At 38.8% G+C, this 26,700-nt stretch overlaps 1 protein-coding gene across 8 annotated transcripts in view; it reads left to right on the top strand.

Moving 5' to 3' along the window:
* The window catches only part of UTRN (utrophin), a 569,571-nt gene that overhangs the window by 200,878 nt on the left and 341,993 nt on the right, over nucleotides 1-26,700 (top strand). For all 8 annotated transcript variants that reach the window (XM_078447413.2, XM_060614425.3, XM_078447414.2 and 5 more), the window contains 8 exons: nucleotides 272-451; nucleotides 1,285-1,454; nucleotides 5,259-5,382; nucleotides 8,605-8,692; nucleotides 14,174-14,415; nucleotides 14,580-14,760; nucleotides 17,468-17,613; nucleotides 18,275-18,487. In XM_078447413.2, coding sequence (XP_078303539.1) covers nucleotides 272-451; nucleotides 1,285-1,454; nucleotides 5,259-5,382; nucleotides 8,605-8,692; nucleotides 14,174-14,415; nucleotides 14,580-14,760; nucleotides 17,468-17,613; nucleotides 18,275-18,487 — 1,344 coding nt within the window. The remainder of the gene's footprint in view (nucleotides 1-271; nucleotides 452-1,284; nucleotides 1,455-5,258; nucleotides 5,383-8,604; nucleotides 8,693-14,173; nucleotides 14,416-14,579; nucleotides 14,761-17,467; nucleotides 17,614-18,274; nucleotides 18,488-26,700) is intronic.

The following is a 26,700-nucleotide window of genomic DNA, read 5'->3' on the forward strand; positions in this document are numbered from 1 at the left end:
CAATGTCAGCATCTGTCTTGTAAGCCTGTGATATTTTATTGTTTCTATCAATGGTTCATGCAATTTAGTGAATACAGATTATGAGTCATTAACCAACACTAGAATGCTGCCATATAATCATCTAGAACCAGGAATCTTATGTTTTAGCATTAGTGAACTGTGTAGCAAGTAAATTTTGCTATAAAATACATGTTTACATTTCCTGCTTGTGGAGCAGGACTATAGAGTCCTTTTAAGAGGGAGTCATCTAATAAAATATTTGAAATATTAGATTTTGAAAGAAGACATGGAAATGAAACGTCAGGCCTTGGATCAGCTGAGTGAGATTGGTCAGGATGTGAGTCAATTACTTGATAATCCCAAGGCATCTAAGAAGATCAACAGTGACTCAGAGGAACTAACTCAGAGATGGGATTCTTTGGTTCAGAGACTAGAAGATTCCTCCAACCAGGTACCTTTTGCTTTGGATTATATGTTGTACGATGAAATAGAAGTCAAATGTTCAGGTTAGTTTTAGTTTTTATGAAATAAAGTAATAATAGGTAAGCTGCAAACTAAAAGTAGGTTCCTTATACCTGGCTTACTGAAAAATTGAGAAATTGACATGTAAAAAATCTTTCCTTTTCTGAAGTCAATTTTAATAGATTGTTGAAAAACTTACTAATACCCAGTAATTTCTCTTAATAACTGATAACACTTAGACACGAATCCATTAAATCATCTTTAAATTTTAAATAATCTTATTAATTTAAAAAATATATTAGTGAATTGATTAAAAATGCAACTGTGGTTTGTACTTGGATGTTCATAGTGGTATTATTTATAACAGTGCAAAAAGTGAAACAGCCCAAATGTTCCATCAGTAGGTAGATGGATAAACAAATGTGGTCTGTCCATTACATGAAATACTGACAGTATGAATGAACCTTGAAAACATTGTGCTAAGTACGAGAAGCCAGTCACAAGATTAAATGCACTGTAATTCTATCTATATGAACTATCAAAAATAGGCAAATCCAGAGAGATAATAAGTAGATTAGTAGTCACTAGGGCCTCGGGGAGAGGAGGATGGGGAGTGATGGACTATTTATTAATAGGTACGGGGTTTCTTTTGGGGCCAATAAACCTCTTTTGCAAGTACAGAGTGGGGATGGCTGCATAACACTGAATGTACTGATAACCACTCAAACTGTGTATTTTCAAAGGAGAATGTTATGGCATGTGAATTATATCTCAATAAAGCTGTGACAAAACGTTAAAACATTTGGCTGATTTATACTTCAGGTGACTCAGGCTGTAGCAAAGCTGGGGATGTCCCAGATTCCTCAGAAGGATCTTTTGGAGACTGTTCGCGTAAGAGAACAAGTAACTACAAAAAGGTCTAAGCAAGAACTGCCTCCTCCTCCTCCCCCAAAGAAGAGACAGATTCCTGTGGATTTGGAAGCTAAGAAAAAGTGAGAACAGATAGAGACATTTTCTAAACACAGTACCGCACATAATGTATTTGTACTAATTACTAATCATATGCAAATTTAGATGTAATTATTGTGATGGAAATTCAACTGCTAAACCACTCACTGCCCCTCCAGCCTTCGAATGTTCTCCTTCCCACTGGCTAAGCGTCTAAATGGTCTCTGGTGATTTTATTTATCCTGTGTTCAGTCTGGAAAACCGTGTGACAGAACCCTTCCTTCTTCCTTTCCATCATCTACCTAGGGAGGATCTGACTGTCCATGATTCTTCATTTATTCTTTCTTTCACCACACTCTGAGAACTCTGGCAGGTTTGCTTTAGATAGATCTCCTTATTCTTTATGCCACTCCTTACTCTTCACATTCAGCAATACTTCATTCAGGGAAGTCATTCCTTTGTCATCCCCTTTTTCTTCCTTTCCCCCCTCACTCTTTTTTCACATTTTCTTTCTTTTTTTGTTAATTCCTTTGTCAGATTCATTAACAGATTCTTTATGTTTGCCTTAAGGATCCATCTTTGACATAATTTTTTTTGTTTGTCTTACTGATTCAAAGGAAACTCAGGAATTTTAGAAAAGGACTAATCGCAGCTAATATGTAGTGAGCATTTACTAATGTCAGATACTCTGTTAAGCTGAGCTGTGTGACAGCCGGGTAATGTACCTCAGATACCCTGTAGCAGCTGATCCTTAAATCAGCCCTTTTATTCTCTCCCTTTTATAGGAGGATCTGAGTGCTTGGGTAAATGGGCAATTATTTTGGGCCAGAATAAAAATGATATGGTTTCCCCAGTATAGCTTCTGCAGATGAAGTGGGATTCCAGTTTTACCAGATGATTTTCATCTTGGTAATAAGGCTGTGTTTCTCTGCCTCTTACCAGCATCTCCCTGTGGAGCCAGAGTACCTCCAAGGTGCAGGCAGCAGCTGTGAAACCTTTGCTTCTGGAGCCGAGGCAGCACAGGAGGAAGATGCTTCTGATGTTAATAGTGCCATAGATCTTTTGTTTCCTGCGTGTCTAGTTTCTGCCAGGTAGATCTGGCACTGTGCCTCTCCAGTGCTGGCTTTGTGCATTTGGAAGGAAGAAAGGTTATAAAAGACTAAGGGTGCATTACTATAAAATCTTAAACATGGTCGTGTTGTGCAGAGTGTATTCTGCTGCGGGAAACAGAATACTGTACCAAAAGTGACCCAAACAATGAGGTCATTGATTATCTCACAAGAAGTCCAGAAGCAGGACTTTCACCATCAGGCTTGTCCTCTCTGGTCCCAAGATCCTGCTGTAGCACTGGGCATAACATCCTTGTATAACCCGATTTATATGCGGGAAGGCCAGTTTTTCCTTATTTATCTTTTTTTCTTTTTTTTAAATCGGGGAGAAAGACCTTGCCTGGAAGACATCAGCTAACTTCCCCCGCACTTTGGAGATTTGCATAGTTGGAGTCTCAGTGGCCAGGATACAGTCACTTCCCTGCCATGGGTGCATGGGAGGTTGAGACCGTCTGGCCATTTTGGTCTCCTGTCATTGCATTCTGGGGGACTTGGACAGCAGAGAAAAGTGTGGGGAGGGGAATGTCTGTTAGTTGAGCAGCCAGCTGTGAGGACCATAGGCTTCCAGTCTGTGGTTTGATTGGTGCAGAAATCCCTTCAGTTAACTCCTGGACACAGAGAAGCTTGTGTACATCCGGTTCATTATGATAGGAGGCAGTGAGATCTCATTGTTAGAAAGGTTATTTTTATGCCCAGCTCAAGTCCGCCCCCTCCATGTCTCCCTGTATTTGCTAGTTCTGCTGCCTGGGGTGCCATAGAGTGGCACCAGCCTTCAGTATGGAACCTCCTTAGTATTGCAGGGAGTTTCATATTCTCATTTCTGCTGGCCTTCGGTGTAGAGGATCTTCAATCCATTCCTAGTGTGACAGGGTTTCCAGACCCTTTAATACCTTCAGTCTGCTGTAGAAACCACTGTTCGCTTGTCTTAAAATGGGCTCTCTGAGCAGATAGGAGCTTAGTATCGTTTATAATACATGCTTCAGAAATGGCAGTTTATTTCTTCTTCTTTTTTCTTGGTGCTGCTGGTGGCTGGCTGGTTTAGCCTGCTCAGGGTCTGGAGGGGTGATCATTTCCTATAATCTAGATCTCTGTTGACATGGCCTGAAACCATTGCTACCTTGTGGCGTTCACATCACCCTTGTTTATATTAAGGGCAGAAATGGTCTAAGTCCCCAAGGTCCTTTTATATGTGTGATTTGGGGATGGTGTTCCTCTTCTCCGAAAGATTAAATAGAAGCCTGCTGTTAAGATGACAGAATGAAAGTACCACTGTTTGAGGGACACCTCAACCATTGGGTATTTATCTACAGTGTCACAAAATCCCTTTACAAGTTACAGCGAAAATTGATCTTGATGAAAAACCAAATATTCACAACTCGCCAGAAACACTTTAAGCTGTTTCCCAAGAAGAAACAGACAACCCGTGCTTACCCTAAAGTACCTAAAAATACCCAGAAGTTCTTTTGAGAAGCTCTGTAGGTAGAGTGCTGGTGAGGAGGACAGACTATCTGGTTTGAACCAGAGCTCTACCGGCAGTAGCTTTGTGGCCCTGGGGCAGTTGTTTAAAACCTCCCGGGCTCAATTTCTTCATCATTAAAAGGGATAATAATAGTATAGGTGTCTCAGGGTTGTGGTGAGGATCACTTAATAAGACACACAGAACACTTTGAAAAGGGCCAGGTACATGGCTGACAGTCAGTGACTGTTTCTCCTCTCATTTTTCCTTGCTGTGGTTCCCACAGGCCTCTTCAGCTTTGTCCACTCTTTTTCTTTCCCACCATCACATCTCAGTTCTGGCTCAGGGTGCTACCTCGGCCTGTTTTTCTCTGGTCTTGCCACCCTTTATTCTTTCTCCTCAGTGGACACTAGAAGGTAAATCCAGTCATGTCAATCCTGTGCTTTCAACCCTTCACGGGCTCTCCCTTGCCCTTTGGTTGAGCCCAGACTCCTTAATCTACCCTGCAGGTGGGTGTGGTTGTCTGCCCTTGTCCTTCCCTGCCTAGTACTCACTTTTCCAGTCACGCCTAATCACTTGCTGTTTGCACAGTGTGGTCCTCCCTTTCTTTGTTCTCCCTTTGCAATGAAAACATTTACTAGGCGCAGTATTGCCGTTGTGCTCCAGGAAGGCATCCACCCCCTCCCCTGCCACCTCCCCCGCCCCACCCCGCCACCTCCCCTGACTAAATTAGGAGCCATAACTGTGAATTCCTGGAATCAGTGTCTGGCAAGTTCTCTGGTGATTGCCTGCTACTTTCCATTGCCTGTCCCAGACTGGAAGCTCTGTGAGGGCTGGGATTGCGTCTGATTTACCTTCATAGCAAGAGCCCAGTCCAGCACCTGGCATATACTGGGCTCAATAATTACGTTAAATGAAAGAAGGCATTAACTTTAAGAATATCTGTATCTTTTTTTTTTTCTTTCTGTTATTTTCTAATCAAATCTGTTTTTCATCATCTACAGGAGTTTGTAAAAATCTAAGTATTTTTTACAAAGCTTAAACATTAATTATTTAAAAATTATTTATTAACTTTACAATATTATTTCTCTTTTCAAACTTTTAATTATAAGTGTGTGGTTTTATTTTGTATGGTTACTAGGTGTCTGTGTTGCCTTTTTTTTTTTTTTTTGAGGAATATTTAAAACACATGCCCGAGGGTTCTTTTGATTGCTCTGTCTTGAGCCAAGTGAAACTACAGAAGGATAGGAATGACCAATAGTAACATCTGAATCTTAAATCAGGTTTGACGCTGTAAGTGCTGAGCTGTTGAGCTGCATTTTGAAATCAAAGACTGCCATTCAGGCCGCAGAGATAAAAGGGTATAAGAAGATGCAAGAGACTTCAGAAGTGAAAAAGAAGTTGAAGGTAAAACATTAAACAAAAACATCCTAGTGAATAAAATATTACATCAGGTTAGATTTGCTGTTGACATAAAAGTGTGATGGGATCCAGAGGCTTCCTGTAAAATAAATGTAGCCATAAGGTAGCTTTTAGGACATCGTAGTAAATTTTCAATCCATCAAGCTGGCTGGGATTCAGACCTCTGTGTGGAGGAGGAATTCTTTTGCCCCCTTTTTCTTAACCTCTGAGATGTGCAGGAAAAAACATTTTCTAAGGTGGTCTAGTTATTAGTATTATTTTTTACTTCGATTAGATCTACTTTAGTCCCTAATAATTTCTGACTTTGGGTATGCTGAAGATATTTTGCTCGCTGAATGCAACAGATGATTTCAAATCTCACAATTCCTTCTGATATAATTTCATTACAGAAGAGACACATTAAAAAGAAATAAATACCGTTAAAATGTATGGGATGTTAGCTCCGCTACTTTGTTCCTTCTGTGTGACTGTAAATTGTGCCAGGAGATTGTAGTGACTTATGTCTTTGGTGCTCATTAAGTGTGTGAAAGCCTTTCACGAAGGAGTTGGACACCTAGAGCAAGTCTGTAGTGCCGTCTACACTGGCAATGGAGTTTGTCTGTGAAGAGTTTGGAGAACATTTCCAAAACAAGACGTGTATAAATATCAGTGGTATAAGCTAGGAGGTGGTAGTACCATGGGAGTTGAGAGGAGGCCAGGATTGCATCTGTGTGTGTACTCGGGGAAGTCCAGGGGTGAGGTAGCACCACGCCAGAACCACAAGGAGCTTGCTTGGGGCTGGGTGTGAAGGGCACAGCAGGCAGGGGGCGCCCCTGAGCAGAGGTGGGGAGGTAGACAAGTTGTGTTGTGATAGTTTCTTTTTTGTTCTGTTTAGTGCTAGGTGTGTGTGTAAAAGTAGTTAGAGAGTTAAGGTTGGAGAGGTGGTTTGGAGTCAGACCCTGGTTGACATTTTGTGTTTGGATGAGAAGTTAAGACTGACTTCTGTCTTATCATTGCATTGTAACTGCTCTTATTTAGAGGTCACCATTGACTGTTGGTTTCTAAATCCAAAGGATGGATTTGTTTTCTCATCTCATCCGCTGCCTCTGTAGCGTTTGCTGCTATTTACCCTTCCTTCTTCTATTCTCACGGCCTTTGGCTTCTGTGACCAGTGATCATTCTAAAATAGACATCTGATCAGGCAGCTCCTATGCTTGCAATTAACTAATGGCTTCCCGTTGCAATGGGGACAAACTCTAAATCCTTAGCGCCCCAGCATGCAAGGGCCTTCCAGGTGGTGCTGTTTCCCCTATGAGTCCAGCCTCAGCTCCTACTAGTCTCCTACATACATCCTGAGCTTCCCCACTCCTGAATCCTGCTCTTTTCTCACTTCCCTGTCTTCACCACGTGCTGTTTTCCTTGTGCAGAATGGCCCTTATTCAGCCTTTATGCTGTGTGGCTGAAAAGCCCTCTACTCCAGTAAGCCTCCTTTAGCCTCATTAGGAAGAGTTAAGTGATTCATCTTTTGACTTCCATGTTGCTTTGACAGTGGAATGTGGAAGGTTGTTACCCTAGAAGCACCATTATCTGAGCCCTCTACACAGGGAGTTGGGAGGGCCAGAAAGGAGAGCTGTGTGCCATCATTTCATATGCTTCTTATAGTTCTGAAAGACCGGTAGATGATATTAAGGAGCATTGAACAACCCAATTCTCAAGGGCACTGAAATGGCAGAGAATTTGGAAGTGAGAGTGATCTTTATGAACCAAGTTCCAGAAAATATTAATAAGTTAACTTCCATTCTATGATCTAGAAACAATTTCACTTTTAGAAATTGTTACTATAGAAATTGTTTGTTACTATAAGGGATGATTGGCGGCTCCTATATTTTCTTTTAATAAGTTTATTTTTTTTGTTTTTTTAGACAAGTAGTTATAGATGCCAAAAGGGTTTTGAAAAATGTGAAATGAAGAAAACTTAACCATCACTTTTATCTCTAATTTTCCTTGCAAACTGGGGCAAGATCAGCTTAATTGTGTTAGAGTAAAGGAATACCTTGCTGCAACTGATGTATACCTGGGTGGAGAATCCCTAGTTCAATTTGTCATCACCATAGAAAGTAGCAAAAAATCAATCTGTATGGAACAGGTAGTAATTCTTCTCCAGTATGATGGTGAGTTTTTGCATTGATACTTCAATAAAAATAAGTGGTGTTTCTTTGAATCTCTTGTTATTTCTTTATCTTTGTAACATGGTTGTTTTACTTAGTCCCATTAAAGTTGTGCAGAGCAAAGTAGGATAGTTTATTTGACAGAGCCTCTATGTGTAGAAATTAGAAGTAGGACTCTTCTCTGGTTTGTCTGGTTGAAATAATATGGGTTGCCTAGAAGTTTTGATTGTGTTATTAGGGGCGCTATTTGAGTAGTTAATTTTCTCAGTTGCGAATTGAGGAGTGGGAGAAATTTCAAATACTGACTGTTTATCCATATACCTCTGTGTGTGTGTGTGTGTGTGTCTTCCTGATTTTGTTCAAACCTTTCTTACTAGTTTTAGAAAGATTTTGTCCTCCCTGTCTCTGACATATAGGGGCATTGAGAATATCAAACTATAGAGACATAAATATTAAAATTAAGAGCCATTCTTCAAACATGAGGAACAAAATGCTTCAGTTTGGGTTCCAAAGCATATTGTTTTAGTTTAAAATTTATGTATGAATTATGCTGTGGTTGAAATTTACGTTAAAGTCTAAACTTATTATAAGATCAGGCAATAGTGAGGCTCAAAATATTTCTGTTTTTCTTGTTGATTAATTTTTGTTCAGTGTCTCTGTCATAGAATATTCAGTTCATTTGACTCAGTTATTTTTATTGTGTGGCATAGACACTGAGGTTATATGTATGTGAATAGATATCCTGGATCTAAAACACTAATTTTAATTATTTTCTTTTGATAGGAACTCATAATTATAATGTGCAACTTTTTTCTTATAAAATCAACCAAAGGTTTATATTATTTGTTTGAATTTGCCTTTTGAAATTTAAATCAGCTTTGGAATTCTGTGTGGCAGCCTGGAATTACATAGTTTTGTCTTATAGTTTCTCCTACCTCAACTTTGACTATAACACTGAAAGAGAATGTGGGAGGGACACGAAACATGAAAGTTACAATAGCATGCACATTATATTGAGAAGAAAGTTTGCAGTATTCTTATATTGGAATTTTATTTCCAGGCATTAGAAAAAGAACAGACAGAAAGAAGCCCCAGACTGAATGAATTAAACCAAACTGGACAAATCCTTTTGGAGCAAATGGGAAAAGGTGAGACCCTTGATTTTTTAAAAATGTGTTTTAGGTGGTAGCACTGAATAATATTTACAGTTTGACAAATTATATATTTAACACTTTTTTTTTCTAGAAAAGTGGTTTTGAATTTTTTTTTTAAGCTTTAAGCAGCAAAATCTTTTTTCACATGAAGTCCTGTGCTGAAGCTGATGACAAAACAGAAAAGTGAAGTTGTTCTGCTTTTCTGTAGAGTCAGACAACCTAAAGCTCTGATATCTTAGCAGAATGGTTGAAATCCACTGATGTAGAAAAATTTAAAATCTCCTCCTTTGACATTATATATTGGGACCTTTTTTTGGAGAGGGGGTGGCAAAAGAAAATTTTATGTTGGAAATCTTTGGGAAATGAAGTTACAGTAAGGTCAGTTCATTAAGGTCATTTGGTTTTTGATCACGTTCAAATTAATCTTAATTTATTGCAGGTAACATTTTATAGTTAAATTTGAGAAGGAGTTGCTTGTCTTGGAAATTTTTACCTGTATTTAGAAACTTTTTATTTCCCTTGCCATTAGCCCTCAGTGACTCTGGGAAATGTAAAGATGAATAGTTTTGATATCCACTTTGCATATGATTCTTCCTTTGGTTTAGCTTTGAGAGACCTCTCCTGTAAATCCTATTCCTTATTCTAGTGATAGTAAATGCTTTGGAGGTCTGCTGCAGAGCTCTTTTTTTTTTTTTTTTTTTTTTTTTTAAATAATGACCAACATTCAGTGAATATTTATTATATCAGAGCTCTTTGACAAAAGCCACAGACGCCCAAGGCAGAATCAGGAATACTAGTTTGACCAGAATCTTCAGTGTAGTAGTTGTCAATCTTTTTAGTTTTTAACTTTTTATTCTGGAAAATGTAAATATATACAATGCAGAGTGATGAACCTCCTTATACTGATTACCTAGTTTCAGTAATTAATGATATTCTGCCATTCTTGAATTATCTATACCCCTACTCATTCCTTACTCCTTGTTATTATTGTTATTGTTTATAGTTTTTTTAAAGTAAAATTTAGTTACCTTGAAATACATGAAACTTCACTGGGCTGTTTTGAAAAGCCTATACCCATGAAACAATATATGGAAAATTTCCATCTCTCCAGAAAGTTCCCTCATGTTCCTTATGAATCAGTCAGCTTTCCATACCCCCTGAAAATCAGATTTTTTAAAACTTTAGATTATTTTTGTCTCTGCATTAAAAAAATGTCATTTAATGATATATATATATATATACACACACACACACACACCCACACCCACACACACACCCACACCCACACACACACACTGGGGACATGTAGACATACACACATTTATATACAAAACTATCCGTATGTCTAATATATGTCCATTTATTGGAAAATTCTGCAAATATAACACTGTCTATCCATAGGTATTAGTACAGCTTAATTTATTTTTTTCTTTAAATATAAATAAAGCAAAATTTATTCAAAAACGGTGTTTTCATTCAAAATCCACTTAGCTCAGTGTCTTAATTACCCTGGGTGAGAGGACCCCACATGGAGATTACTCTTTCAGATATTTACTTGAAGAAACCTACAGATACAGAGAGACCATAATTTCCCCTGAGGTGCTGATTGAATAATTATAATAAATTGTGTGTTGAATTTATGTCTGTTACAATTGTAGGTTCTTCACTTCTGCATTAATATTGTAGTTTGGGAACCAGACTTTGTCTGGTATGAGTGTGGGGTGCTTTCATGAGTCTGGGTACTGAATTTACCCTCATTTCTGCGTCAGCTTTTAGGCTCTATGTGAGGATTCGTAAGGCCGGTGGAGAAGACTGCCTAGGGGAGGAGTTGGTGAGAGGTGTTATGTTCCAGTGAGAATAACAGCAAATTGGGAAATAGGAGACCTCTGGGTCTCCTGCCCTCTCCTAGTTTTGTGTCCTTGGGTGACTCATGTAACCCTTTTATTTCTTTGCTTTCTTGCCCAGAATGTGAGGCACTCACTAGCAGAGTTCAGCTTCTGTCACGTACACTCTTACTGTGAATAGATATGTACTGAGATACATGTCAAAGTTCTACTTGCAAAGTATCAAGTGCAATATGGGGGCTATATCATCTGTGGCTTTGGAAAGGAATGAATTTTGTGACGTAATGTAGACTTGTTGAATTTCATGGGAAACCCTTTATATTTCACATGACCATTTTATTTTTGGAGCATTTAGTAGGACTGGAAATGCATTCATTACAGGATCCTAATTTTATTTATTTCAAAAGACATATTTAGGATGGGGTGGGAAGCTGGGCACTGGGGGTGTTGGTCTGAATAGGGCACTTATGTTCTGGGTTTACTTTCTTGCTTTTTGAGCAGTGTGTACATTGTGTTACTGAGATAAAAGTGATTTTTTCAAAATCTCCCCCACTATCTACCATTTTATCTGTTATTCTAATTTTATAGTATCGTATATTACTTCTCTCCATGTGGTTTTAGTGCTATTAATTCTACTGCTCTTATAAAGCAGAAATGTTGAGCAGAAATGAAAGCACAATTGGGTGCTTCTTGCTGTCCCTCCCTTTTCCCCAAGACATTTGAAATAAGTCCTAGAGTATGGATAATTAACACAGAGGAAATTTTTCACAGAGTGTAATTTGACTAGAGTCTGCCTATGTAAGCATGTAGATTAATGATTCAGCCCATTAGAAAACAAGTCTTTAGGGAAAAAAAAAAGAAAAAAAAAAAGAAAAAAGCCTTTGGTAAAACAGATGTTCTAATAATCATGTCATTGATTTCTTCAAAATAGTTCCATCGAAAGTCCCACCACAGTGAAGTTTGATGGGACTTACATGCCTTGTGCATTTGAATTATGTTTTGTGGTACCTTATATAGCATAAAAATGTTTTTAAAAAAGGAAATAATATATTTTATTTAACTTTCATAGCTATTATAATTGTTTTTCTTGATTCAGCTTATCTTTTTCCTAGAGATTGTCAACTAATAAAATAGAGTAGCTGGGCACTGGATGATATGGCTTTATGATGACGTATATTATGACTAGCCTGTGGAATTTGATGGTGGTCCTAGGTTTTGTAAAATTTCTCTTGATTCCAATACTGATAGATGGAAAGGTGTAAAGTCAAGTAAGAGTAAGTGCCATGGATATGTTATATTTTATTCCTTTTAGGTAACTAGTAAAATGATGGTCTGTTGATTTGGGCTTTTGAATAGTCATTTAAGAGTTGGATGTTCTATAGAAATAGAAAATGTATAAATCAGGATCTCTGGGAGCAAAACAGTTATTTTAAAAGACAATTATTTTAGAGGCACCTGGATGGCTCTACCGGTTAAGTATTCAACTCTTCATATTGGCTCAGGTCATGATCTCGCATGGAGCCTGCTTGGGATTCTCTCTGTTTCTCTCTCTGTGTCTCTGCCCCTCTCCTGCTCATGTGCACGCACACACAAGTGTGCTCTCTCTTAAAATAAACAAACAAACAAACATTTAAAAAAGACAATTATTGGGACACCAGATGGCTCAGTCGGTCACGTGTCTGACTCTTGGTTTCAGTTCAGGTCACGATCTCATGGCTCATGAGCTCAAGCCCTGCGTTGAGCCTGTCAGCTCAGAGCCTGCTTGGGATTCTCTCTCTCCTTCTCTCTCTGCTCCTCCTCCTCCTTCATGCGTGTGCTTTTCTCTTTCCCAAAATAAACTTAAAAGAATTCTTTTGAAAAGCAATGTGTAGTTTTCCTTACTTGATGTGCAAATTGTGCTTTAATTATTACCTGATATCTGTCCAACCTGCAATATCTCCAGCTTAGAGGAGAGGAGATTTAAATTTTGAGAAATGGTTTGAAGGGGCAAAATGGGTGAATTGTAATATATTGTCAGTGAATAATTACCTCCTACCTGTTTTCAGATGAGAAGGGATAATTTTCCATCTCAAAAATTTTACCAGCTTAATCTCCTTTCTCGTTTAGCATAAACTGCTCTGACATGAAAATGAAGTGGCTGATGTTATTACTTTGCCCCCCTAGAATAGAAATGACCTCATAGAAGCAGAGCCTGGCTCTCCATTGCTCAGAGAGTTTGTCAGGAAAATGGTGATTTGTTTTGTTTATAACCCTGTTAATAGAGACAAATGAACTTGGACTGTGGTGTGAATGATTTGCCAGGGTCTAATATTCTATTACCTGTGTGATCCTGGCCAGTGAACTTTAACAGCCGACATGGTTGATATATTCAAATTATGTCCCGTCATGTTTGCATTTCTGATTTTCTGTGGGTACAGCGTATTGTAGGATTTTTAAAATTGCATCCTCTGTAGCTCGTAAGTGACCTTTTGTTTTACATGCCATTTTATTCCTTAGGGCTCTCATTACCCTGGATTTTGATTGTGTATATTTACAAAGCACCATTGTTTTTTTTCCCCCTCCTACTCAAATAATAAAGATGTTAGTTAAGCCCATTCTTTCAACATGCATGCTCTCCTAAGGAGATGAAGACTCCTTTGCAGATTTCCCATCTTTTTTCCTAGTAATTTTCAATGATTTGATGCATTTTATGTTAAGGGAAGGGCCGTGATAAAACTTACTATTACATAGAACTATTATTTTTATGGACATTCTTTACCACTCAAAAATACGGGCTAAAATTATGTCAGTAATAAACATAATGGTGTTTTTCTGATGTGTTAAAGTAGATCATCGTACCACTGCTTTGATATTCTGATCTTTGCTGGTCTGTGTGGGGCATGCCCAGTAGGCCACTGAAGCCTCTCAGGCCTGGCTGCTGGCCCGATTTTCCTACACTCACCAGGTTGCTCCCTGCAGTAGGGCTTCTCACCATTCATTCTACGGTTCCTAGGACACTATGGTTTGGTCAAACCAGACTCTTGAGCTCCCTCCTCGATTATTCAGCCAGTTGTCTTTTTTGTGATGACAGAGGGTTTACCTTCTCATGTCAGAACTTGACCGGTCCACATAATTCATTGTATTTCCCTGGTTCACTGGAGAAGCTACTTTGTATAAAAGGCAGTGGCTAGAACTCCACTGATGTGCCTCTTGTGACAGCAATACCACTCCTGAACTGCTGTTTCAAGCTTCCTGTCTCCTGCTTTGGTCAGGGAGTGAAACAAAATTAAGTTTATTTATTTTGAGAGAGAGAGAGAGAGAGAATGAGAATGTAACCAGGAGGAGTCGGGGAGAGAGAATCTGAGCGCAGAGCCCGACACGGGGCTTGATCTCCCAAACCACGATATCATGACCTGAACTGAAATTAAGAGTTGGATGCTTAGCCAACTGAGCCACCCTGGCACCCCTGAAACATAGTTATTTCTAACGGTATCATTGTAATTTTGTTGTTATGTTAAAAGGGACTTAAAGGAATGATCATTATATGTGACATCGCCTCATTATTTTGAATAGGTCAGAATGTTTATAACAAATTGAAAACAATTTTTATACTAACATATGAAGTGTCTGCTTATTTTTTATGTCCGCGTAGAAGGTATTCCTAATGAAGAAATAAAAAACGTTCTGGAGAAGGTATTCTCAGAATGGAAGGATGTATCTCAGCATTTGGAAGATCTGGCAAGAAAGATTCAGCTACAGGAAGATATAAATGCTTACTTTAAGCAGCTTGATGATCTCGAAAAGACCGTAAAGACAAAAGAGGAGTGGGTAAAACACACTCCCTTTTCAGAATCTCCCCAGCAGTCCTTGCAGAGCTTGAAGGACTCCTGTCAGGTAAAGAGATAACCATCCAGAACATGAAAGAATCCTATGTCCAGTCCTGTATTTAAAAAAGATGCTGCTTGTATCATGAACATTAGGTTAATGCCGCTCTGATTCACTTTCTGTGAGGATGTTCATCTTCAGTGACTTCTGTGACCCTATTTTCTCTTCCGTAGCGGGAACTGACAGATCTCCTCAACCTCCACCCCAAAATTGAAAAGGCGCGTGCAGGTTGCTCAGCCCTGAAGTCTCAGCGCTCCACCCCGGATTTTGTCCAGCAGGGCTTTGATACCTTTCTCAGCCACTACCACGCTGTGCAACAGGAATTAGAGCATCGTCAGCAGCAGCTAGAGAACGGTAAACCCATTCTCTTGGTTTTCTTAGTAGATGTCTCCACTGTCTTCTCTCTCAGTTTGCCTTAATGTAAAAATTAGTCCCAGGTGCCTGGGTGATTCAGTTGGTTCAGTATCCGACTTTGGCTCAGATCATGAGCTCACAGTTTGGGGTTTGAGCCCCTCCTTGGGCATGATGCAGTCAGCCCAGAACCTGCTTCGGATCCTCTGTCCCTCTCTCTCTGCCCCTCCCCCACTCACGCTCTTGCTCTCTCTCTCTGTCTCTCTCAGAAATAAATAAAACATTAAAAAAATTACTCCCCATATTCACACAAAGAGCACACGTGTTTGTTTTACACTAGCCACCTTCTGTTTTCCTCTGTGCCTGCTACTGTTCTGGGTCTTAAAGTATATTCAGAGTATTTCCTGGATTCACACTTGTTTGTAAAAGTGCAAACAGCTTTCACTTGCTCTACATATAATGATTCTTCTTCTTTTTTTTTTTAATGTGTATCTTTATTTTTGGGACGGAGACAGAGCACGAGAGGGGGAGAGGCAGAGAGAGAGGGAGACCCAGAATCCAAAGCAGGCTCCAGGCTCTCGGCACAGAGCCTGACGCAGGGCTCGAACTCATCAACTGTGAGATCATGACCCGAGCCAAAATCGGATGCTCAACCGACTGAGCCACCCAGGTGCCCCTACATATAATGATTCTTAAAGAGTGTTTTGAAAGGTGCTCTTCCTTCCTTTTCTTGAAGGAGGCCAGCTAACATCATTACTAGTAGCGCTAAAAGGAACGATCCCTTACTTCTTTTTGCTCAAAGTGGTTCAGGTTTTAGCAATACCATCTCTTCTTTGAAAAGAAATCATGTTTCTTTTTCAAAGGCTGAAAATTATAAAGAGTTTTTACTTTTGGAATAAACCTGGTTTTGGCACGTTAACCGTTAAGTGTTTTGAGAGCTCATCATTCATATGTTCCGTTTTTTCTCCTTAGCTATTGTGTAAGTCAGGAATTGTGTTGTATTATGTAATGTTATGGGTAATGAATGTTAAAAAGCTGTATGTTGAACCATACCCTGCCTTGTGGCAAGTATATATTTTGCAGTGACTTGTAGGAATCTGTATGTGTGCATGGTAAGCAAATGTGTCATGCTGTCTTTCTTCTGGAAAGGCATTTGGACACCATGCTTTTTGTTCATTGAATTCAGTTAACCTACAGTGTAAAATAAATGTTTGAGAGTATTGCTTTTAAAATATCCTGTATAAAACATGCCTTCATATTGATCCTTGTCAAAAATAGAAGCATATTTTGTAACAGTAAATTGAGAAAGCAGTACATTAAAATATCTGTTTAACATTATGGAATACAACACAGTTCCTGACCTGAAACTGAAAAAAAATTCTAAATCTATTTTTTGTTTTTAATTGTGGTAAAATAGGCATAAAATACAACTTACCATGTTAACGCTTTTATTTATTTTATTTTATTTATTTTATGTTATGTTATGTTATGTTATGTTATGTTATGTTATGTTATGTTATTTTTCAAAGTTTTATTCATTTCAGTAATCTCTGCACCCAGTGTGGGACTTGAACTCATGACCTGGAGATCAAGAGTTGTGTGCTTCTCCAACTGAGGCAGCCAGGCACCCCTCCCCCCGCCCCCCCCCCCCCCCCCCCCGCCATTTTAACCATTGTAAAGTGTGGAGTTTGTAGTGTTAAATATATTCATGTTGTTTTGCAACCACTCCCCAGAACCTTTTCATCTTGTAAAACCGAAACTCGATACCCATCAAACAACAGTTCTTCATTTCCTCCTCCCTCCAGCCCTTGGCAACCACCTTCTACTTTCTGTTTCTATGAGTTTGACTATTCTAGACACCCCATATAAGTGGAATCCTATAGCATTTGTTTTTTGTACTTGGCTTATTTCACTTAGTATAATATCCTCGAAGTTCATCTATATGGGTAGCATGTGTCAGTTTCCTGCCTTTTTAAGACTGAGTAATATTCCATTATATGTATCATACCACATTTTTTTTCTCCATTCCTTTGTCAAGGGCATTTGGGTGCTTTCCACCCTTTGGCGGTTGTGACTAATGCTGCTGGTTTCTTAACTTTTGCTTCTAGTTGGTTTTGCTTCTTTGTACTTCAAATGAGCTTCCTTCCTTTCCACACAACTGTTGCTTGTCTGTGATTTTTACATCAGTGGCTGAGGTAGACATCATTCTGGCTGGCTTCTGCAGTCATTATTTCTCAGAGTACCTGCGGTAACCTGGCTGTCCTGTTCTGTGTAACTCCCACCACTCTGTAGGTGGCCATTTGTCTACACCCTTGAGTTCAGAGGAAGACTGGGTGAGGGGACCCTGGTTTTCTTTTATTCTTTGTGTAGCTACTGGGGAAAAGGACATTATATGAGACAAAAGAAACATTGTAGTACCATCTTTAGAGAGACATTTCATCATGATGAAATGAAGAAAAAATGATAGTGAGTTAGTTAATATTTCAAACATCAACATCCGCAAGAATGAAGTCACCATCTGACTTTCAGAAATGCCAGTGGAATGATTTAGCTTAGTAACTAGCGGAGACCCTTTTAAATTTTAATTACGGAGTTTAACTTACTAGCTATTAGGATTCACTTATGTAGAGAAGATTAATGGTATGTATAATAATAATAATAATAGGTTTCTAACACTATTTTCTAAAAGTAAGTATTTTTAAATAAACAGAACTGAAGAGCCAACCTGGACATGCATATTTGGAAACATTGAAAACACTGAAAGATATACTAAATGATTCAGAAAGGAAGGCCCAGACATCTTTGAATGTCTTGAATGATCTTACAAAGGTGGAGAAAACCCTGCAGGAGAAAAAGGTAATATATATTGTAGGTCTTAGAAGTCTGGAGTCCTTTTTAATACCACATACCACTTATTTTGAAGTATGTTTTCAGCTACCTAAAAAAATATTAGCTATTTGTGGTCAAAATTGATCAAAAACCCCTTATAATTTGAAGGTTAGTTACTATAATGTAGGACGTTAGTTGAAAGAAACTTATTAAATATGACTAATAAAATAAAAGCATATTTTGTCCTTCTATTACAATTAGTCTAGAATTCTCAACCTGTTCATAATCTGCTAAAATGTCTCGAATAAAATGAATATTACTTGAATTGATGTGTTCGTTCTTCTGTGTTGAATAAAAATGCTTCTCTGGTCATTCAGGATATGTGACTGTGCGTTATTTCATCAGATAAAACAGATCAGCCCTTGAGCGCTGCACACTGGATCCTCACTGAGTGTATCGTTATACTGGATTTTAGTGTGGAGAATATATTATTTCTGGCCCACGCACAACTCATGAAGGGAAAGCTTTAACGTTTTTTGGTTATGCTTCTTTTTCTTTCATGATTTTTACACAATTCTTTTTTAGTTGAATACCTCTTAAAAAGTGACCTTAGTCTGTGTTATAGCCCGTATTATTACATGTGTACAAATTATTGTGTGTATTTTTAATCTTCAAAAATTTTTTCCAGGCCCTTGATGAAATCCTTGAGAATCACAAACCTACGTTATATAAACTTGCAGAAGAAACAAAGGCTTTGGAGAAAAATGTTTCTCCAGATGTAAAAACAACGTATAAGCAAGAATTTGATGATGTTCAGGGAAAGTGGAACAAACTAAAGGTCAAGGTTTCCAAAGATCTTCATTTGCTTGAAGAAATTACTCCCAAACTTGGAGCTTTTGAGGTAAATCCAGCGGCCATTAGGACTTTATCAGAGAGTAAAATGGTAATTTATCATGTAAGACTCTAGTATGTATTATTTGGATATTTTGCATTTTTTTCTAGTCCTACATTTATTATGTATATAAGTTGGGATTTCTGACTTGCTCTTACTGCGCTGGAGAACACATTTGTTTTTGTTTTTTTTGTTTTTTGTTTTTTGTGTTTTTTTTTGCTTTGCAAGATTGCTTCTTGGTAGAGATGAACTGGATCTTAAAGAAAGAGAAAATTGCTTAAAACTGGTCAAAGTAATGTTTCAGGGATGAGGAGCTGGCATGATATTCAGACCAGTGATTAGGTTGCAGGGGAACTTGGTTAGAGTGGTAAAATTGCCCACCTCGTACCAGAGAGATGAGTGCTTGAAGCCGGTTTTTGAAGACTTCTTGAGACAAATCTGAGCTGGGCTGTCAATAAACGGTGTCGTATTGGGAAAGCAGGTCAATTGAGGGACATGAAAATTCAGGAGTAGAATCCTTTCCTACATCTGAAAATGTTGACAGATGAAGCAGCGATGAAGTTCCAGAGGAAGGGGCAAATGTTAGGGCCTAAGGAGAAAGTGGTAAAAGTCAATGTCAGGTAAGACAGGATTTTAACATTTCATCTGGGTGGAAGATGGAGAAGTGGTCTCCAGCAAATCACCTGGTTTTCTATTAGAAAAGGTCTGGATGAAGAATAAGTCCATCACACTCTGTTCTCCGTCCTCCTGAGATCTCCTTACTTTGATCTGTCGTGTTTTGTTTTGTTTTCCCACTGTTGTATCTCAAGATAGACTTATGGTATAGTGCCTGGCACAGAGGCACTCAGTAAGTATGTTTCAATGAATGAAATGAAATTAGTAATAGATTTAAATTTGGATATATATTAATATATAATATAATATATTGTATATATGTACATATATTTGGATTTAGTTTCCAAGAGAGTATATAATGAGATTATTTACATATATATAAAATATATATGTCATATGGATGTGAGACTTTGTGTGAAGCATGTGATAAAGTGACAAGATTGAAAATTAAGACAAAATGTATGAAAGTGATGTTTTAAAAATCAAAATCAGGGAATATGTGGTAGAAGAGAGGCTGGTAGACTCTACAGATCAGTGTGAAGGTGTCCAGAAAGATGAGACAAGAGTGGTGACCACTGAACTGCCCCAGTGGGCAGTTCCAATGAGTGACCAGGAGAATAAAGATAGTGAGGTTTCTTTCTCTCTCTCTCTCTCTCTCTCTCTCTGTGTGTGTGTGTGTGTGTGTGTGTGTGTGTTAGTAGTGGAAGGAGTTTTTTTTCTAAGTGTAAACTTCAGTTTTATACCAAGGCTGAGCTCTCCTTAGAATAAAGCATTAATTTTGGGGCGTGTGGGTGGCTCAGTCGGTTAAGTATCCAACTTCAGCTCAGGTCATGATCTCAAAGTGCGTGGGTGTGAGCCCCCCGTCAAGCTCTGTGCTGACAGTCCAGAGCCTGGAGCCTGCCTCAGATTCTGTTTGTCCTCTCTCTGCCCCTCCCCGACTTGCACTCTGTCTCACCCTGTCTCTCAAAAATAAATAAATGTAAAAATAAAATAAAATAAAAAAAGAATAAAGCATTAATTTTGAAGAGGAGTGTGTTATGTGTAGCTTAGTATTTTTGAATCATTTTACTTTGTGAGTGGATCCACTTCCCCTTATCTGCCTTCAGTTATAATTCTCACCAACTTTAAAAAAACAGAATTACCCTTACTCATGATTGTAAAATTTTGGTTATGGCTCAGGCATTGCATTATCAGTGGGACCCAACTGAAGTGATTTTGTACCCTGCTCCCCTCCCCCCAGGACATTTGTTAATGTTTGGAGATTTTTCTGGTTGTCACAACTTTAGGGGGAGAGGGTGTGCTCTTGGCTCCTAGCGTGCAGAGGCCAAGGTTACAGCTAACGCACAAGAATTCCCTCACAAAAAAAGAATTTTCTGGCCCTAAATGTCAATAGTGTGAAGGTTGAGCAATGCTGGATTAGAGATTTCTCATCTTTTCTAAAGAGCATTGCTTTGCTTTCAAGTTTAAATCTGAGATGCAGTTAGGGAAATTAACAGGTTAATTTTCTTTGGACTTGCAAAAGTGTATTTTTAGGGTTACCTAAATGTGTGCCAATATTTTAATACGGAGTTTAAAGAAAAGAAATTGTCTTCCAAAACGCAGAAGAGAGTCCTGTGGTTATAGTAATCCAGCTTTAGGCTTTCCTGCACTGTTGTTACTCATGTAGCCTGTCCAGGCACTGGCATTTGGAATGTGTGCCAAATTTACTTACATAACGAATACCCCAGATATTTAGACTTTTTAGTTGTTTTCACAGTAGCAGATTTGTAAAGTCCAGCTATTCTTTATTTTTTGTGTTTAACTACAAGATTGTTGACAGTGTTTGTATTCCCTAATTGTGCAACCTCTTTATTGAAATATATATATATGTGTGTGTGTGTGTGTGTGTGCGTGTGTGTGTATTTTAATTTTTTTTAATGTTTATTTTTGAGAGAGAGAGAGTGCGCGCGCACGCGGGGCAGAGAGAGAGAGAAGGACACAGAATCCGAAACAAGATCCAGGCTCTGAACTGTCAACACAGAGCCCGATGTGGGGCTCAAACTCACAAGCTGTGAGATCACAACCCATGGCCGAGTCGGCCGCCCAACCAACTGAGAGCCACCTAGGCACCTCATATTTTTTAATTCTAAAGAAAACTTTTACTCCTTTACTTGCTTTGTTTTGCAGGCATTGCTTTGTTACTTAATTACTTATGGTTCATTTAGGACAACTTAATTTTTCACCCAAAGCTAGTTACAATAAATACTCATTTGCAGGTTAGCATTTTTCCCCCCTTTTCAATTACCCGATGGACACTTTTTGGCCATTTAAATTCTATTTGTCTTTAAGGCATGAGGCACAGTAGGCTTTTGATTCATTGTTATTTTACGATGGTGTTTCTTAGGAAAAAAGTGGTTGGCTTGTTTATTTTTAAAATGGATTTTTAATTATATAAGTAATGCATAGAGACCGTTCATTGTGATGTAATTGGATAATAGAGAAGTATTTAGAGTGAACATTTAGAGTCTTTCCCCGCCCCCATACCATTTCCTTTCCTGAAGGCAGTTAATATTAACAACGGGTCCCACAGAAAGACATTACATGCTCATAGATTGGAAGAGCAAAGTTAAGATGTCTATACTAGCCAAAGCAGCCTACATATTTTGTGCAGTCCCTATCAAAATACTAACAGCAGTTTTCACAGAACTAGAACAAACAATTCTAAGATTTGTATGGAATCACAAAAGACCCTCAATAGCCAAAGCAATCTTAAAAAAGAAAAACAGGGGCGCCTGGGTGGCTCAGTCGGTTACGTGTCCGACTTTGGCTCAGGTCATGACCTCGCGGTCCGTGAGTTCGAGCCCCGCGTTGGGCTCTGTGCTGACAGCTCAGAGCCTGGAGCCTGTTTCGGATTCTGTGTCTCCCTCTCTCTCTGACCCTCCCCTGTTCGTGCTGTGTCTCTCTCTGTCTCAAAAATAAATAAACGTTAAAAAATTAAAAAAAAAAAGAAAAACAAAAAGAAAAACAAAGCTGGAGGCACCATAATTCTGGACTCCAAATTATATTACAAAACTGTAGTAATCAAAACAGTATGGTACTGGCACAAAAATAGACACAGATCCAGTGACACAGAATAGAAAACCCAGAAATAAACCCTCAGTTATATGGTCAATTCATCTTCGACAAAGCAGGAAAGAATATCCAATGGGAAAAGGACAGTGTCTGCAACAAATGGTGTTGGGAAAACTGGACCACCACATGCAAAAGAAAGAAACTGGACCATTTTCTTATACCTTACACAAAAATAAGTTCAAAATAGATTGAAGACCTAAATGTGAGACTTGAAACCATAAAAAAACCTAGAAGAGAACATAGGCAGTAGTAACCTCTTTGACATTGGCCATAGCAACTTCTTTCTAGATATATCTCCAGGGAAACAAAAGCAAAAATAAACTATTGGGGCTACATCAAAATAAAAAGCTTATGCATAGCAAAGGAGATAATCAACAAAGCTAAAAGGCAGCCTTCGGAATGGGCGAAGGTATTTGCAAATCACATATCAAATAAAGGGTTAGTATACAAAATACATAAAGAACTTATATAAAAACTCAACACTCCCCAAATCACTAATCCAATTAAGAATGGACAGAAGACATGAATAGACATTTCTCCAAAGAAGACATACAGATGGCCAAAAGACACATGAAAAGATGCTCAATATCACTTACCATCAAGGAAATACAAATCGAAACTACAATGAGATAATCACCTCACACCTGTCAGAATGGGTAAACTCAAGAACACAAGAAATAACAGGTGTTGGTGAGGATGTGGAGAAAAAGGAACTCTCATGCACTGTTGGTGGGAATGCAAACTGGTGTAGCCACTCTGGAAAACAGGATAGAGGTTCCTCAGAAAGTTAAAAGTAGAACTACTCTGTGATCCAGCAATGGCATTAATGGGTATTTACCCAAGGAATAAAAAAACACTAATTCAAAGGGATACATGTACTCTTATGTTTATAGGAGCATTATTTATAATAGCCAGGATATGGAAGCATTAACTGATGAATGGGTAAAGAAGCTAAGTACATACATACCGTGGAATATTACTCAGCCATAAAAAGAATGAAATCTTGCCATTTGCCATGACATGGATGGATCTAGAGAGTATAATGCTAAGCAAAATAAGACAGAGAAAGACAAACATGTTATTTCACTCACATGTGGAATTTAAGAAACAAAACAAACATGCAAAGGGAAAAAGATACAAACCAAGAAACAGATTCTTAATTATGGAGAACAAACTGATGGTTACCAGAGGGGAGGGGGCTGGGGGCTGGGTGAAATAGATGATGGGGATTAAGGAGGGCACTTATGATGAGCATGGGGTGATGTATGGAATTGTTGAATCACTGTTAAAAAAAAGGGTTCTTGCTAGAGGCTAACATATTCCAAGTAAAAAGGGAAAGCTTATGAATGTTATTAATTTTAATCATTTTTTTTCACCCTAATAGAAACAAATGATGTTGGAGCTCCATGAGGGACATTTAAGTAGTACACAGATGCATGAACTTGGAGTATGAATCCCCTACTGAAAATAATGATGATGCCTTTTATTGGCACAGCACATTTAAACTTTGAACCCGTTCTACAGTACTTGCAAAAGTGTCGTTATTTGTGTGCAAATTTTAGTTTTCTGTTACTTGTTGACAAATAGTGTCTTTTTTCATCTGCCTACGTTTCCTTTGTCTGCATGGCTGGTTTCTCTGTACAGGTAGAGGTTTGGCCTGCGTATTCTTATTCAGTGTCATGTTCATGTAAGTTCTTAAATCTTTTTTTTTTTTATCTATTCCATGCCAAAATAATGACCTCAGTTCCTGTACTTAAGAATTAAAATTAATTGGTGCTTTTAAAACCCACTTCTTCCAGGCAGCTAGACATTTAAAAATATATGAAAAAGTTTTTTCATTATTGATTTTACTTGATTTTCTTATGAGTTATGAGAATTAAATATAAAATCCTAAGAGGCTGTTTATGTATCTCTTATCACCAGTAATGATGTCTTTGGATTCAGGGGCTTCAGGTATTTTGTATTGTTTCTTTTTCCCTATTTAAATTCTTTTGTGGTGCGGTATCCCTGCAAAATCGTGCAACTGTCCCCAAGGCCCACACAAAACTCTGTCTTAGGTTTACCACTGCTCCTCCCTTTCAGACACTCCTGTAGCCTCTTCCTGCTTTGTGCAGACTCTCAGTCCCTTGCCCTGACAATCCCATTGCCCTTTACATCTGACTCCAGCTTCTAGTCGTGCCCCCTCAAATCCATCTTCTACAGTGGTGGCAGAGTTCCACTTCTGGAAAGTATGTGGTTGTCTTTGCCCTGGTAATAGAGAGTGCACTCATAAACATCCTAGCTTCTGCCCCTTCCTTGTTCTGAAGCCCCTCCTGCACTGTGCCCCCTGTCCCCACCCCCTCCTTCCAGAGCTGAGTGGGGTGAGGAGAAAAACAGTGTAGTGGATCACAAAGACCCCGCATTGGATAATTGCCTTTCTCCGGAAATGTCACTTGCTTGCTAGGAGTTCACATCCTCCTCTTCTGAGCTCATCCTTTAAGAATAAGCTTGTTCCACAAGCAGTCTTTCGTCTCGCTCACCACCATACCCCCCAGCTGATTATTCCCTCCTCTGTGATTCTACTATGCCTTGTTCATGCCTTCACAGTCCTCATTTCAGGCCAGTTTTTTTTATTAAGGCTTGACTGTGTGTCTGTCCTCCCCCCCCCGAGGACTGAGCTCTTTGACTACAGGAACCCTGTGTGGCAAGCAACAAGTAAGTGGGTGTGAATAATTGGTTTGTAGGTGCCTGCAGGCATCTTACCAGTCACATTTCTCTACGAAGTTGGGTCTCTAAGATCTAAATGCCCGCTTTTCATAAATGACGGGACCTTGTATAGTCACACCCCTTCCTTCAGTTGCTGAGCACTCAGAGGACACACTGGCCCGCTGTGCTCTGGCCCAGCCTGTGGAAGGGGATGCGCCGGAGCTCTGAGACATGCAGAACCAACCAGGCTTTGAAATTACTCTGGAAGGCACTTCAGAGTAAAAACGCAGTGGTAAATACCTTGTAAGAGTAACCTGCGACATGGCCGATCTCACTTTTTTCGGGTAACATATAACTGATACAGTGATTTCATAAGGTCTTTTCCCCCCTCACTTTGAATGCATTTTACTTTACTAAAGGGAACATTGGTGCATTCTAAACCTTACATTTAAGAACTCTTGTTAGTTTCAGATGATAAATGCTGTAGCAGTGTCATTGTTGGTCTTCCCTGCTAAACGAAAGAGCACTTTTTAACGAGTGTTTTTGAGGTTTATGAATATTATAAAACCAAACAAAACAGAAGCCTCATTACCTCAAGTTACTGTTTTAATTCTGGTTTCACACTTCTTCTCGCCTGTGTCTTGGGCTAGAAATTGCTTAAAAAGCTGTGGACATTCCAACAGATGGGGAAGGAGTGAAATAAAATGCCAAGAATGTAGCTGTCAACAAAATCCTGGGAGGTAGTTGTGTATTTTGGAGTCTTATTGTCTGAAATCCAGAGTTACCAAGCTTCAGATTTCCTCCGTCCCTAGCTCAGGGGCCAGGATGGGAGATGGGGTGCTTCGTTGGTTAAAGGAGTTGTTTTTATGACCTTGCACTCCTTTTCTGTGACCCACCGACAGGTGTTATCCATCTCAGATGCGTACAAATAATGCCTTTGAGCAGAGATGGTCAGTGTAGACATTTTGGCCCTTCCAAACTCGAATATTTGATCCTTTGGTTTTCAAAACTACCATATTATTCATTTTCTATTTGTTTCAGAATTTTGTGAGTGTAAATAAGGATGTAGTTTAGGACTTACAGTTTATTTTGTGTCTATGAAATAATGACAGTGAATTTAGAAGTTTACTAGTATTTTAAAATGTTTTCTATTGCTTCAAAAGAGCTGAGGTCACCCGAAGAAGTGAGGACATTAGAAATTACCCAATGTGAACACATATATAATATTCAGAATATATATCATATATAACATATATGTGTGTATTCTGTAAGTGAATGGAGATGGATAAAAAAATTAAATAGTCATTACTGTACATTAGAAACTCAGAAGTGCATAAGTTGAGTGATTTTTTTTAATGGGGAGAGAAATAATTTTCATGTAAGCTCTTGCACTTTCTTTGGAATTTTTCTTGTATGATTGAATTAAAGATGAGCAGACTCTGGGTGCCTTTTCAAAGCGCAGGAAACACCTGCCACAGGTAGACTGAGACAATAATTTCTTTCCGGGGGAAAGGGGAGGCATTGGAGGGCGGAGCAGAGCTCCCCATCTCCCACACCTACCTGCACGCAAGTCCTAGCTGGAGTTGCTCTTACTAACCCATTAATGCACCCACAGGGTGGGGGGTTCTGCGAGAGGCTGCTGCTGCCAGGCCTTTCTAAAGTTCGGGCCTTCCCTCATTTACTGGGTTTCCTTCTGCTGAGCTGAATTCAGGAGATCTAGTAGCTCTTTTAAGCAGTTACTTTTAAGTACAAGGATTAATGTTGGCATTAGTTAAAAATATTAAGCTGACTCATGCCAGCATGCACTCTCT

Source organism: Panthera onca, chromosome B2 (genome assembly GCF_046562875.1).
Source record: "Panthera onca isolate mPanOnc1 chromosome B2, mPanOnc1 haplotype 2, whole genome shotgun sequence".
NCBI lineage: Eukaryota > Metazoa > Chordata > Mammalia > Carnivora > Felidae > Panthera > Panthera onca.